Here is a 13,037-nt window from a genome sequence, read left to right on the forward strand (position 1 = left end):
AGTTCCTATAAATAAACTGTTGTTTCTACCTCATAAGCCTTATCAAGATATTACCAACAGCTCTTTTCCTGCTTCAGGCACAAAGTAACTACAGCTGTGAGAAGGTAACACAAGATCCCCCCCTTTTAGTTTGCTTAACAGACCCAAGCAGCGACCATCTTCGCAGCTGCATGGCATGTGAAATGTGTCAAGGCAGGTTCCTTTTCCAGCAAAGAAAACAGTTTCCCTGCTTAAAACATGCACCCTACATTTTTTGGGGGGGGGGCAGGGGGGGGAGGGCTCGGTTTTGGGGGAAAAGGTATATGTTGTATGTGAGACAATGTGCTATTCTCAATTCCGTGAAGTGGAACAGTTTTAAAAGCTGCCATTAGGAGAAGGAAAAAGCCAAGAAAGATATTCTTCCAAAACAGGGAATTTTAATTTTCAGTTTCCTGTCTCTTGTTTCATCTATTCCTTTTGCTCTTCATTGAAGCAGATAAGTAGTTTTTTCAAAAGGAAAAAACTCACCTCCAAACCCACAAACCTGTTACTTTTTATGCTTAAAGATCCAGCTTCACAGCTACAATATAGGTAGTTCTTGCCCTAATACTCATGCAAATATTGTTTCATGATGCAATTGAATATCAGGGTACTGAAGACGCAATAGAGCCAATGCATAATGAGCCAGTCCATGGAACTCGCTACCAAAATATATTGAGGAAAAGAAGTTTGTAGCATTCAAAAGAAGGACTTGCCATTTATTAGGAAAAATTTGCACATCCACAGAAATACTAGCTAGATGGAAGATGGGTAAAAGATATATACCCCCCTGCTTAATGGTATACCAATCAGCGTGTCTCTGAGATCAGGCAGAAAATTTCTGCAAGTGCAGCTGCTACATAATTGTCCATGATGTGAGTTTTACATCTTCCTCTGAGGCATCTTAAGTAGGCTACTGATTTAATGGGACCTTTGATTTAATTCAGGGTGAACCATAATCCCTCATCACAAAACAGAAAAAAAAGCCACAGGAGAGAATAAGCCATCTCAAAAGGATAAACTGTCAAGCAGTTCTAGGGCTGGGCTGTGCCCTCAGAAGATGCTAGGGGGTGCTGTGGGTGATTATCTCTTTCAGGGAATGCTAGAGTGGTCCAGGCTGGAAGATTCCCCATGGCTGATGCCTTGGACCTCAGTGGAAGAGGTGAGGCTCCTTCATAAAATGCTTTTGAATGAGGGGAAAAATGAGCGTCTAAGAAGGTTTCAAAAGGATGCTATGTCCAATTTAATGGATGGTACTACTGCATGCCTTTCAATTTGCTGCCTTGTGGAAGGACAGAGATGACAAAAGGTGGAATGTCAGTCCTAACCACAGTGCCTTTACTTATAAAAACAGGTGGGACTTGACTGGGACCCCATTACCTCATTGCTTCTTTATGGATTCCCATGTAAAGAAATTTAAGAGCAGTTTCAGGTGAAGCAACTTCAAATACTAAAGCATATGCTGATTTAACAGAGAATATTTGAAAGCAGGCTATTTTGTCACAGGATATAAAGGGGATTTACTACGAGTGTATTGCTTCGTACTGCCCTTGGTTTAAGGTTTCCACTCAATGACACGGATGGCAATTTTTGCTGCTCTTATCACAGCCTTGCTGGGGTCATTCAGTTGCTTTTGAAACAAGCCCACATGGTTCAGTAGTGTCTCGCGACCCTCAGGTGCCTCAGCCAGTGTGGTCAGGGCTTTGATTGCATTCAGGCGAACCTTGGTGGTTTCACTGTTAACCAGCTTCAGTAAAGGTGGGATGGCATCTGCACTCAGGGCTGCATATTTCCCTGAACAAAACAGAAATGGGCTTAGATTTTATTACAGAATACAATCAGATAAACAGTTAATGAGCCAAGATCCATTAATAACCAGCCAGAATTGTGGACTATGGATAGACCTTCCCCTGTAACTTTTGGCTCCTGATTTTTAACACTTCTAAGTTTGAAAGCTCAGAACTGAGGATTTTGGTTCAGGCTCATCTCTACTGAAGACCACAGAAATCATCCATTAGCAAGAGAGTGACAGAGTTACTTTAGTCCTCCCTCTGCTTTTCATGTTTGTTTGTTTTTTCACTTTAAAATAAATCACTTAGATCTAAAAAAGACACCAAATGATAGGCTACTGTGTTCCTCTGGGAGAGTGCCCTAAGGAACACCATGCATTCTTTTATTTTTTTAAGAGACTTTAAATACTTGGAGCCACTCCTGTGTCAACTTTCAAAGCAAGGGGGACATTTGCAGAGGAGGGCTGGAGCACAATTGCTGTTATTAAGAATTCTCGTGTGTCCAATTACATATTCATCACCCTGAAAATTTACCGCTAGCATTTTCAGAGTCATGTGTCTGACTTTGCCAAGAACTACTTCTGCATTTCTCCAATTCTCACTCTTCCCCTGGGTGTTAGGGAGGAAAAATCCCCTTTCACCACACATGGAAACGACGGGGAAATAACAGGAAGCTTATTAATTCTGATTCTCAGCTGGGGACTGTGAGTTTAGGGCAGCCTCTGGGGGTGGGGACTCCTTTGGACAGACTACTGACAGACCTTACTGCTTCCCTCCTCCCTGCTGAAGGAGGATGGCACTAAACACGTTGCCCTCTGCCAGAGTAAAACCTTTGTGGGCACAGGGACTAGCACCAGAACAGGAGCTAGTGGAGTGAATCACAGTTCAGTTATGCTTTAATATAGACACAAGGGAGAGAGCAAGGTACCTCAGGGATGGACTTAATGGACTGCCCTGCTTTTGCTAGTTTCTGCAGTAACTTTTGCATTATCCAAACCTCACTTTTTTTTTTCTTTTTTGATCTAGTTTAGAAAGTGATGAGCTAAAATATCAGCTCCTCAAATGGCTTGTGCTGGTAGCTGCACAAGGAAATAGCCCTAGCTGAGGCTGTCTTTCTCTTTCCCTTACCTTGGGTTGTAATGGTGGCATTTGTCAGTGCTCCTGCTGCATTGGCGCAGACCTCAGGGTGTGAGTCTTCTAACAGTTTGACCAGCACTGGGATAACCTCTTCACTCCACACAGTGTTTTTTCCTTCCAGAGGGACACTGAGGATGAAGCAATGTTAGTTTGCTTTCTGTGTCACTGTCAGTGGCTTCTTTTAGGAGATGGCCAAAGTGATAATGCAGAACCTCTTCTATTCCTTTTGGAGTAAATGTTTGCTGAATGTTAGGGGCACTTTAAATACCCAGGCCTCAGTTACAAACCGGAGAGGGACACAACTGTTTGCTGCAGGGGGGTTACTGTTAAATGTAAGTGGAGTTGTTTTGGTGGCATCAGCACTGTCATGAGACTGGGTTTTTCAGACTTCCCAAAGCCAGCTGCATCAAAAACTCAGCTGTTGGATGTTCAGACTGTTTTTCTTAAAGAGCACCCAACTATAGATGGTGCTTTACAGGTTATACTAGGTCTCTGTTGTGCTCTGGACTGCAGGTTAATTCTTGCATGTGATAGAAAAAACATCTGCTGTAAACATAATCCATGAGTGGTGATTTTTAAGACTTAAAAGGAGATGCTTGGGATGCTACTGAGTGCTCATTCATTAAGAAGGACATACTATATTATAGCTAATTGCTCAGGTTCTGTATGGGCTCAGTGTAGCTCAATATTTTTTATACACATCAGTGACATATGTGCGGCCCTACATCCACACAGCACTATGCCATTAATAAAAACTTCTACTTGTATTGTACATTTCATCCTGAAAGACTCTAAAGTGCTTTGCAAACTTCACTGATATATACGCAGCATATACAGAGATCATTTTGCCTGCTGCTGAAATGCAGCCACCCCTGTGGTGAAACATGGCAACCATTTAACAGTACCTTATAACTGATACTGTATAATAGTCTGCTATACTATGAAAAATTCTTTAGCCAGTAAATTTAGGTAGGCAGAAAATAATTACCAGGGCTCTTATTGTAATATTCTTTTAGGAAAAAAAATATTTATGTAATTACAAGTGGACAGATCTTTGGTTTTACCTAACATCTATACAAAATGGTATGTCTAGTAGCTATGCACCAGACTGGGGCATAACTTCACTACTAACAAGGGGCAGGTGTGGGGGAAAAGCACCATCTATGGAGCTGCCAACATAATTTTCTAGGGCAGCTAAATCATCTCTGGAGGTGTGACAAGTTTAAAGTAAGACATGGCAAGGACTCCAACTAGCACCCAAGATTTGGTCAGTAGTTACTAGTTAGGCACTGTCTGGGGACAGTCCTTTCCTTCCCTCACCTGATTACCAACAGGACACGGGCAGCTTTGCTTCTGATGGCCACTGATTCATGAGCGAGCCTGTCCTTCAGAATGGGAACAGCACCAGCCATCAGAGCTGAGAAAGCATCTACGAGCAGGCAGTTGGCGAGTGTGTCCAATATGAGTTCCTGGATTTCATCCAGCTCGGTTTTCAGTTTATGTACAAGCGAGGGAACCAAACCGTTTTCTACTATGCCAGCAGCACCTGCAGGAGTAGACAGGAAGGGACACAAAGTGCTAATGCATTTAATGCTTCTATCAACACTCAGAAATTGGCTACCAAGATTAAAATTTATTCCTCTTCAGCAGAGTGCTGTTGGGAGACAGAGATGGCTGTGACTGGAATCCTCAAACAGCTATTTCTGCATCAGTCCCTCAGTATTTACTAAGGACATTTCACCTCTTTTTCTGTTTGCAACCTGTAAGCAGCTTGCAATTTTCTTCACTGTATCCAACAGTGTTGTGCCCTTCTACTCTGTTCTCTGTGTGGCATATGCAAGGAGAGCCTCACAAATGCTCCACACGCAGGGTGTTCACACCATTTCCTACAATGACTTCAGCTGCGGGAGACTCAAACTGTGTTGCTCTGATCCTCCCAATATCCACCACTGAAGTATTCCTCCATACAATGACTCTTGCTGAGAGATTACAGGATTGCAATAGCTCTGATCCTCCCCATAGCTAACAGTCTTCACCATTCCCACATGAAGAGATGCTCAGTAAAGTTGTGAAATACGAATCTATGAGCCCTCATAGCCAGTTCTAATATCAAACTCTACTATTTTTCCTGGGAGAGACTAAGGTTTGAGAATTATTCCTTGCAATAATATATAGAGGGGGAAATGGAATTTGTGTTTCCCAAAAGAGAGTCCTTCTGGCCTATTTCTTTGTGTAAGCAGGGCTATGGCATAGCTGTAGTATGCCCAGCAAGTTCAGTCTCTGCCACTGGCCAAGTGGCTGACTTAAAGTGTTCCATTTCGTATACAATACTAAGCCAACATTGAGACAGCATTGCCATGGAAAAGCAGAAAGCAGAAGAGAACACATTGTCCACAAGTAACGATGTAAAAACAAAATCCTCAGCTGTCTGGTTGCTAAGACCACTTCTTTGGTTGCTAAGAGAAATGTTGCTCCATTTGAAGTGATTCATATATGGTTGGGTAAGGAAATTTGGTGTATGAGAGAGAACAGGGTTTCTTCCAAGCAATTTCCCCAGTTGAGGAATACTTGAACCTTTCACTCAAATACAGGCAGGGGAAGGGATTTTAACAGTCTTTGGTAACTCCTGGGAAAAAATTCCGCAAGTCTTCAGGCTGAAAAATGTGTCCTAATGTATGTATAGCACAGAATAAGCCCTACTCTATAGCAGAGGTTTCGCTGACATTGAGTAATTTCTTATGTCATTAGCTTCCTGGGTTTTACTTGCCTAGTGCAGATGCAATGACAAATGCTAGAGTGATGGCGTAAGAGCTTTTACTATCTGTGTGACATTTGGAAAGCAGATGCTGTGAGAATATAAAACAGAAAAAAATAAAAAGGAAATTAGACCCATAAAAATCATGCTTGCAAGCCAAAACTAAGCGATGCTGTAAGGTAAGGCTAGCATATTGTGTCACTATTTTCTCACTCCTGCTTATATTCTCTCACTAACATCAGATATGGGTGAGTCACTGGAGGGGGGAGTGATGTTTGAAGGCAGGATATGCAACTGGCCATAATTTTTCATTTTTTCAACTTTAATCTAGTTTTATTTGTGTTTCCTTTTTCAAGCATGAAGGGTAATAAACCCCAATGGACCAGATGCTGGCATGAGGCACCATCTCATTGTGTGTGGCTCTGAAGGGGCCAGTAGAATGGTTGGCTGCCCTAATGGGGTGGCTAGAGATTCCCCTGGTGGATGACATAAAGCCCAATCGTATGACACTGTCATTTACTCATGGTTCATTTCCATGGGGGCTGTGTTGGAGAAAAGGTAGGGGATGATGAAGGTGCAGCTGAAAGCAGCCAAGGACACCTGAATGGCACAACGGTCTCTAGAGAGCGACTTCTACAAAGATAACTGAAAGTCACCCTTAGGTTGCTCAAGATTACACTCAGGGCTGATCCAGCCACATTTTCCTACAGGTTAGTCTCAGGAATCTGCTTCCTTATGTTGTGAAGTCCTTTTGAAGTAGGTTACATAGCATAAGTTTTTTTCAGGGTCAGCCTTTCAAAACCAGCTTCCAGCCTCTAAACCTGCTTGCGCAGTTCTTCCTGTGAAAAATCTGCATGTGTGACCCTTGGCACATGAGGCACAGATCCCCAGACTGATTACATGAACAGCTCCCGGTAGCTGCCCCTGCAGGTATGTTATACAAATCACTGTATGTGCCATGCCTAGCATACAATTTCAGAGGAGGATCGGGAGGCAGGGGAAAGTTTAGCCAGGAGTCTGATGGGCACTGCAGCAGCTCCTTGCTTCCTATAGAGTTGCTGTGCTAGCTGTTCTGTGATATTTTCAAACAGAAAACATATTTGGACATCTTGACCTTAAAGTAATTTCATTTGTTCCAGATAAGATACCATACTGAATGCACAATACAAAAATAAATACGAGTAATGAGGAACTGAAGTTAAAAGCTCCACACGCCTCACCCTTTCAGGCTCTGCCTGTAGTTTTAAGTCATGGCTATCCTGCTCTTCCCCAGGCACGGGTCACAGTCTAAGCATTAACCTTTCATAAGACAAACATGCTTCTCATATACTAGAGCTGAGGCTCTGGTATTAGCCAAGAAAAGATCATTCAATTTTTGTTTTCCTTCTGTCTGTTAGTATGCCTGCCTATACTCTCTCTCTCCCCCTGTCCTCTCAGATAAGCCTGTTTTCCATTAATCTTTTTCTGCAAAGCAGCTTATTAGTTCTTTCTCCAAATATTTGCTATGCATCTCTCTCTGCTTTTTATCCACCACCTTCATTTTCATTTTTCTTTCCTTTTCACTCCTTATTTGTGGTTTGCTACCTTCAAGATCTGGGGTCTACCATTTCTTCTTCTCGCAGCTGTAGAGGCATCTTTTGCTACATCTCAACATTCGTGCTCTGTGTCCTTCTGTTTAGATCCTTCGCTTCTCACCTCTGCACGTTATATTGATCTCTTCATCCACACTGCACCATTTCCACTGGCCCTTGAGTTTTCTTCTATCAGTTAATGTTATCAACTTCATCTAACTCAGTCATCTCTTAGCCCCTCTATTTTTCCTCATGCTGCCTTACTGTTGGTGATGGTCCCTCCTATTGCACTTCTGAGAGCAAATGTATGTCACAGCCATTTGGTTCCTTCCAGTTCCAGTGATCTGGCTAGGGATTGTAAGCAGCATCCTATTTATACCATGCCAATAAATAGTAGTTATTTAAATAGCTCTGTGATTTCTACTAAAAGGTATTTTAGAATATTACCTTTGCCTGATTAATTGACACTTCTTTTACGCAAAAGACTTTGGAATACTTGGTTTCTAATAGTCTAATAGTCATCTGCTGTGCCCCGTGTTCTGTCTCAATAGGGGTCTAGACTTGGCCCCAAGACTTTTCTATGTGGCATCCAAAACCATGCAGCTTGATAGGCATGTTACCATGTTAGTAGAGGCACTTGCACAATTATAAATGCGGTCTAGGAAGATGGACTGGTCCACCAGCTCAGAAGTTTCACTGAAGTCAAATAAGGTGGGGGGCAGAGAAACTGCTAACAGCAGTTAAAAAAAAAAAAAAGAGTAATTTATGGCAAGAGTGAGAGATTAAAAGAACAGGAAAAAGGAACAAAAAGTAATTGGTGGAGAGTTGTAGAGGAGATGCTTGCAAAATTCCAGCAATTTTAGGCTGGAAGGGAAGGTAAGTAGGCTTCATCCAACATCCTATACTGCTTAGAAGTGCAGTGGCATCCCATGAGGACTCAGTCTTCCACTGAAATAATGTCACTTCACAGGTGAGTAACCTGGTGCCACAGCAGAAATGTGATTTGTCCTATGTAACACATACAGTGGGAGCAGTGAAACGGAGGAAAATAGTGCTATAAAATGCAAGTTGTTGCCTTTGCAATTGCATAGTTAACATTAGTATTGATCTGTTTTTCCTGTGAACTTGTGTTCTTCCCTTGGGCTGCTCTCTATCTCAGCACTCATCTCCTCCCCCTCGTAGCCCCCTGGCTATTCCCATACTCTTTTTTTTCCCTGTCGCTTTTTTTAAAATAGACTCAAAGAGGAGTTGCCATTTGCTCTGTTCTCTTAATATAGCTGCAGGTCAGATAAACAAATGAAATTTTGTACGGGAATAAAGAAACCATTTACTAAAAATAACAGTATTTTCTTAATTACCTAAAGCAATTACATTACATCGTGTACCCTTTTGCTTACAAATGTCAGGTTTTAAATCAAAGTCTTTTTGACAAAGATGTTATTTTTAATGAGAAGCCTGTGCAAAGCCATGGTTAGTCCATATCCTACAGTATAATGCAAATGTAAAGCAAATGGTACAATCTGAACACCAATTCTATATATTATAACAATACAAGTTTCCCTTGCTTTATGTGGGTTCTGTTCATTCGTTATATGTGAGGTAAATTCACTCTTATGTGATCGGTGTGGTGGAAGCCTACAGTCAGCTGCTTTGTGCAGTGCATTGTGGGGGTGACGCACACCAAAATATAGTCTTCTGTGGGGATCTGTGCTCCTCGCTTGTTGTCTGCGACACGTGCTTCTGTAGTTGCCATCCCCATTATGATAGTGCCCTGTGCTTGTGTGTAGTCTTCTCTTGGTGAGTACCAAAATTGTCTTGTAAAAGTGGTAGAAATGGATGTGGGGGTCAGTACCATTGAGATCTTGTAACGTATCCCTATTTGTTACATTGTAAAGTTGGTTCCCTTTATGCAACTTCAAATTATGCATCATTTTCTAGGAAGGCATGTACAACATAAAGCGAGAGAAATCTGTATTTGCTAACATAACTGACAGTAGTTTGATGAGTACGCATTTAAAATCCCTCTCAGCCTGGAGAAGGACAGAAAACTGAGAGGAACCAGAACCATCAACAAGCAGAATGAAGGGTATTGCTGTACTTTGCAGCCTGCAGCAGTCCTCATAGTGGCACAATCTAGTATTGGCAATCTCCTGTAGACGGCAGTTGAAAAAGTCCAACATGGAAGGCCACCAGCTGCTGGAATCATTTAAAGGAACCTAGAATAAAGCCTCAAACTTTGGCAGCAACTCTTTTTTTCAGCAAAACCAATAGGAGTTGTCAGTACTGCAACCTCAAGTTTTTGTTAGCAACAGCATTCTAGGTTAGGTCTAACTTTTTGAGACAACGGTGTGAGTGACAGCAAGGATTACGTGCATACGGTAGCTTAATGCTACTCCAGTGGTTTTTTTCTGCAAGCCATGGCATACCTTCCACTGTAACATGTGATTCATCTATGCTTAGCTTTCCCTATGTTTAGTATTTAGACCCTGGGAAGAATTTTGGACTGTCAGTCTGCACAACAATTTGAGAACCCTGTGGGACCTAATGTAGTTTTAGGATTACAAATGTAGAGCCCTTCAAGTTCCCAGCACCAAGCCTGGGTCAGTGGGTAGGTTATGGATAAGAGTACTTTTGACCTTAGCTAAAAATCCACTTCCTGCACCCTTCAACCATCCACTGAGCTATGCGGGATCATCTTATTGAAGAGAAGGACTCTGGATCCTAGCCTGGGAATGTTAAACTAATTCTCCTTTTTCAATGTACCCCTACATCCAAATGTTCTCTTTCAATAAAATGTGCTTAAAAAGGAGAGCTCCCAGCATCTCCAAAAACACATATAGGAAAAAAGAGCATCTTGTGTGTGAAATGTCTGCCAGGCAGAAAGGAATATGTCTGTTCAAGTAATTTGGGGCCTCTCAGAGAACAGTGGGAGTGCTGGCGGCAAGCATCTAGCTAAAATACTAAATGGGGAAACAGTGCCTTTAAAAATGGAAAGTGTTTCCCTTATTTCTCTTTGTTGGGTAAACAATATAAGTCCTGAGGCTTTTGGAATCGCCCATGTTTTTAATTCCTTGTAACATTTAGTTTAAACCAGGTCTGCAGGCCTGCAAAGATGAGAAAAGGTCTTCACTTGTCACTTTGACCATGACAAAGCTAAATAAAATACCTCTTAATTCTGAGAGGCATTCTGGGGTTTGATCTTGCTCTTGTTGTAGTCCATGTGAATTTTGCCAAGATTCAAAACCTCAGGGTAGCTTGTGTATGAAACACAGAACAGGAAATAAAACTATAATTTTATACCATGTAACACTATACCATTGTAGAACAATTGTTATCTTGTATAAATGTCAAAAGGAAAAACTTGTGGTGAAATTCTATATAAAGCCTCAAAAATGCCAGGACTGCCTTAGCACTTAGCATAGAAGAAGGCTTGGCCTGGGAGCCAAGCAACTCCTGATTCTTGACGAGGAATGAAAGAGAGTCCTATGACATATGTGATCATTTGTTTTTGTTTTTCAAATCCATGCTCTTGGGCATGGACAAAAACTCAGGGAAATTATCATATCAAAGAACTGAGGAAAATATTTAGCACAGAGACTAAAACCAATACAGCTGCACTAGCTGCTTCATTCAGTTAGAAATCCAAAAGGGGCAGAGTTCCAAAACTGAAAAAATAATGTTAACATGTAATTTTGGAAATAAATAATAATTGTCCATGGCATTCTGCTTGAAAGTTAATGGACTTGAGCTTCTAAGTCACTTAGGCTTTGTACGGCAGGGAGGAGTGATGCTTAAATAACACACATCGAAACCACAATGTCTGTCACAAGGCCAATGTCTCCGGAACCTCTGGGGAAGAATGAGTCAGAGGGGCCCTAGGCCGGCATTTAAAGAAGGGAATTGTCTCCATGAAAAATAGATCTTGGATTATGTCTTTATGTAGAAATTACATACTGGATTATACTGATGAGCTGTTCAGACCAGGACTCTCTCTGACAGTGGCCAATTTCTAGGTGCTTCAGAGAAAGGCATAAACAAACCATGGTAGAAAATCATAAACCATGCTTTCTATGGAAATTTTTTTCCAGCCCTATCAGGCAGCAGGTGGCTTATGCCCTGAAAAATAAGCATTTATATTCTTCCTGACAAAGTTTTTTTACCTTGTCTAAAGTAACTCTAGATACTTTCATCATCCATACAACTATCTAGTCCCTTGTCGAATCCTTCCAATATCTTGACCACATTAATATAAATTTGATGATGAAAATTAGGAAATTTCCCAGGTCTTATTCTATGACAGAATAATTTAATTTTTCTTTTGTTCAGAGAAAATGATGTAATTTAGTGTTAAGGCTTGGCTTCCTTATTTGGGATAATTCATTTACTAACTGAAATGCGATCTTCAAATGCATTGAACTCTCTCTACTGTGAAGGTTTTTTCCAAAAACATGAAGAAAAAAAGATCTGACATTTCTACTGCTTGCTCTGAAGAGCTGCAATCAAATGATGCAGAGGGAATTAGTCTTCTGATTACTAGTCTCCAGGAGCTGCGTACCAGACATGAGATACCAACAAATTTCAGATCTCGCAGATCTCCTGTCATTCCCCAAGTCAGTAAGGGAGTCATACACGTATAGGGTGACTCATGCAACAGCTTGCCATAAAAGGCACTGATGACATCATAGCTTCCACAAATACCTAGCAAGATGTATTCAAGTCATTTAGAGAACGGAAAGCTAATTCAGTGGGTATAAAAAAGTGAACCTGTTCATAAGAGAATTTGTATTGATTCAGGTGTCTGTGCAAGTGCTAATATAAATAGTGGATTTTATACCTCTGTAAGTATGCATGCACATAGATCAAGAGCCCTGAAAATACTTAACTGTTACTATAAACAGGCTTCTGTCAAATCCAACCAATTTACTTTGACCTGCCTCCATAACCTAGCTTTCTCTGAATCTGATTGTGGTGGGTATTTTTGTTCAAATGTTTGTATTATATTCTTCAGCAGATTTTCATAATATATAGTTGATATTCCTCATTAAACTACTTATTTCCTAACAATTATGGAAAGTCCTAAACCTGACTCCTCTAACCTAAAGTTGCTTTTTCATTTCTCTAGCTGTAAAACCAAGAATCTAGAGATTGCCTTCGAAACTTGAATAATGATTTTAACCTCAGATTTAAGCGCTGACATCCTAAAATGTGTTGTTTAAAAAAGTGTGGGGAGGGGGCACACACTTTTGTTATCTGCTGGCAAAGTGATTTTTGTGATCAATAGGGTCTGTAAGTATATTCAATGATTATTTACAGTAGAGTAGTAAGATCAGTGCTCCATTGTGCTAGGCACTGTAAAAGCACATCATAAGAGACAGTCTGTTCCCCAAAATTAAATAGAAAAAGCAGACAGAAGATGCCTGGGAGGGGAAAGAAAAATATAGAGGCAAATGATTGTTTGACGTCATGCATCAGGTCAATGGAAATAAACAAAGTCCAGTGCCACATCTGCTAGACCAGCCAAGGTCTTATAGCACCCGGGGATGCTGTGAGATCCTTTGGAAAGTACTGCAAAGTGTGAGGAGATAGATTAATAAGTGCAGGCTTAGGCTTGTCCCTGCCTGGTTGATCCCCCACCCACACCACTGCCTGGCTCCTGTCAAGGAAGAAAGCGCACTGCAGTACATAAATTAGTTTTTGAAATGGGATGCCCTTGAATCCACAAAGTTAGGGGAGGGTGCTTTGAGTCCAAAAAGGTTGAAAACTACT

General features: G+C 41.2%; 1 protein-coding gene across 1 annotated transcript in view; it reads right to left on the bottom strand.

Moving 5' to 3' along the window:
• Positions 1-811: 811 nt before the first annotated feature.
• Positions 812-13,037, bottom strand: part of RSPH14 (radial spoke head 14 homolog) — a 224,339-nt gene continuing 212,113 nt past the window's right edge. Inside the window, exons 4-6 of the mRNA XM_090063129.1 lie at positions 4,266-4,491; positions 2,937-3,073; positions 812-1,812 (exon numbers count right to left, since the gene is read on the bottom strand). Coding sequence (XP_089919255.1) covers positions 1,574-1,812; positions 2,937-3,073; positions 4,266-4,491 — 602 coding nt within the window. The 3' untranslated portion in view covers positions 812-1,573. The remainder of the gene's footprint in view (positions 1,813-2,936; positions 3,074-4,265; positions 4,492-13,037) is intronic.

Source organism: Crocodylus siamensis, chromosome 9, assembly GCF_052110815.1.
Source record: "Crocodylus siamensis isolate JL-2025a chromosome 9, ASM5211081v1, whole genome shotgun sequence".
NCBI lineage: Eukaryota > Metazoa > Chordata > Crocodylia > Crocodylidae > Crocodylus > Crocodylus siamensis.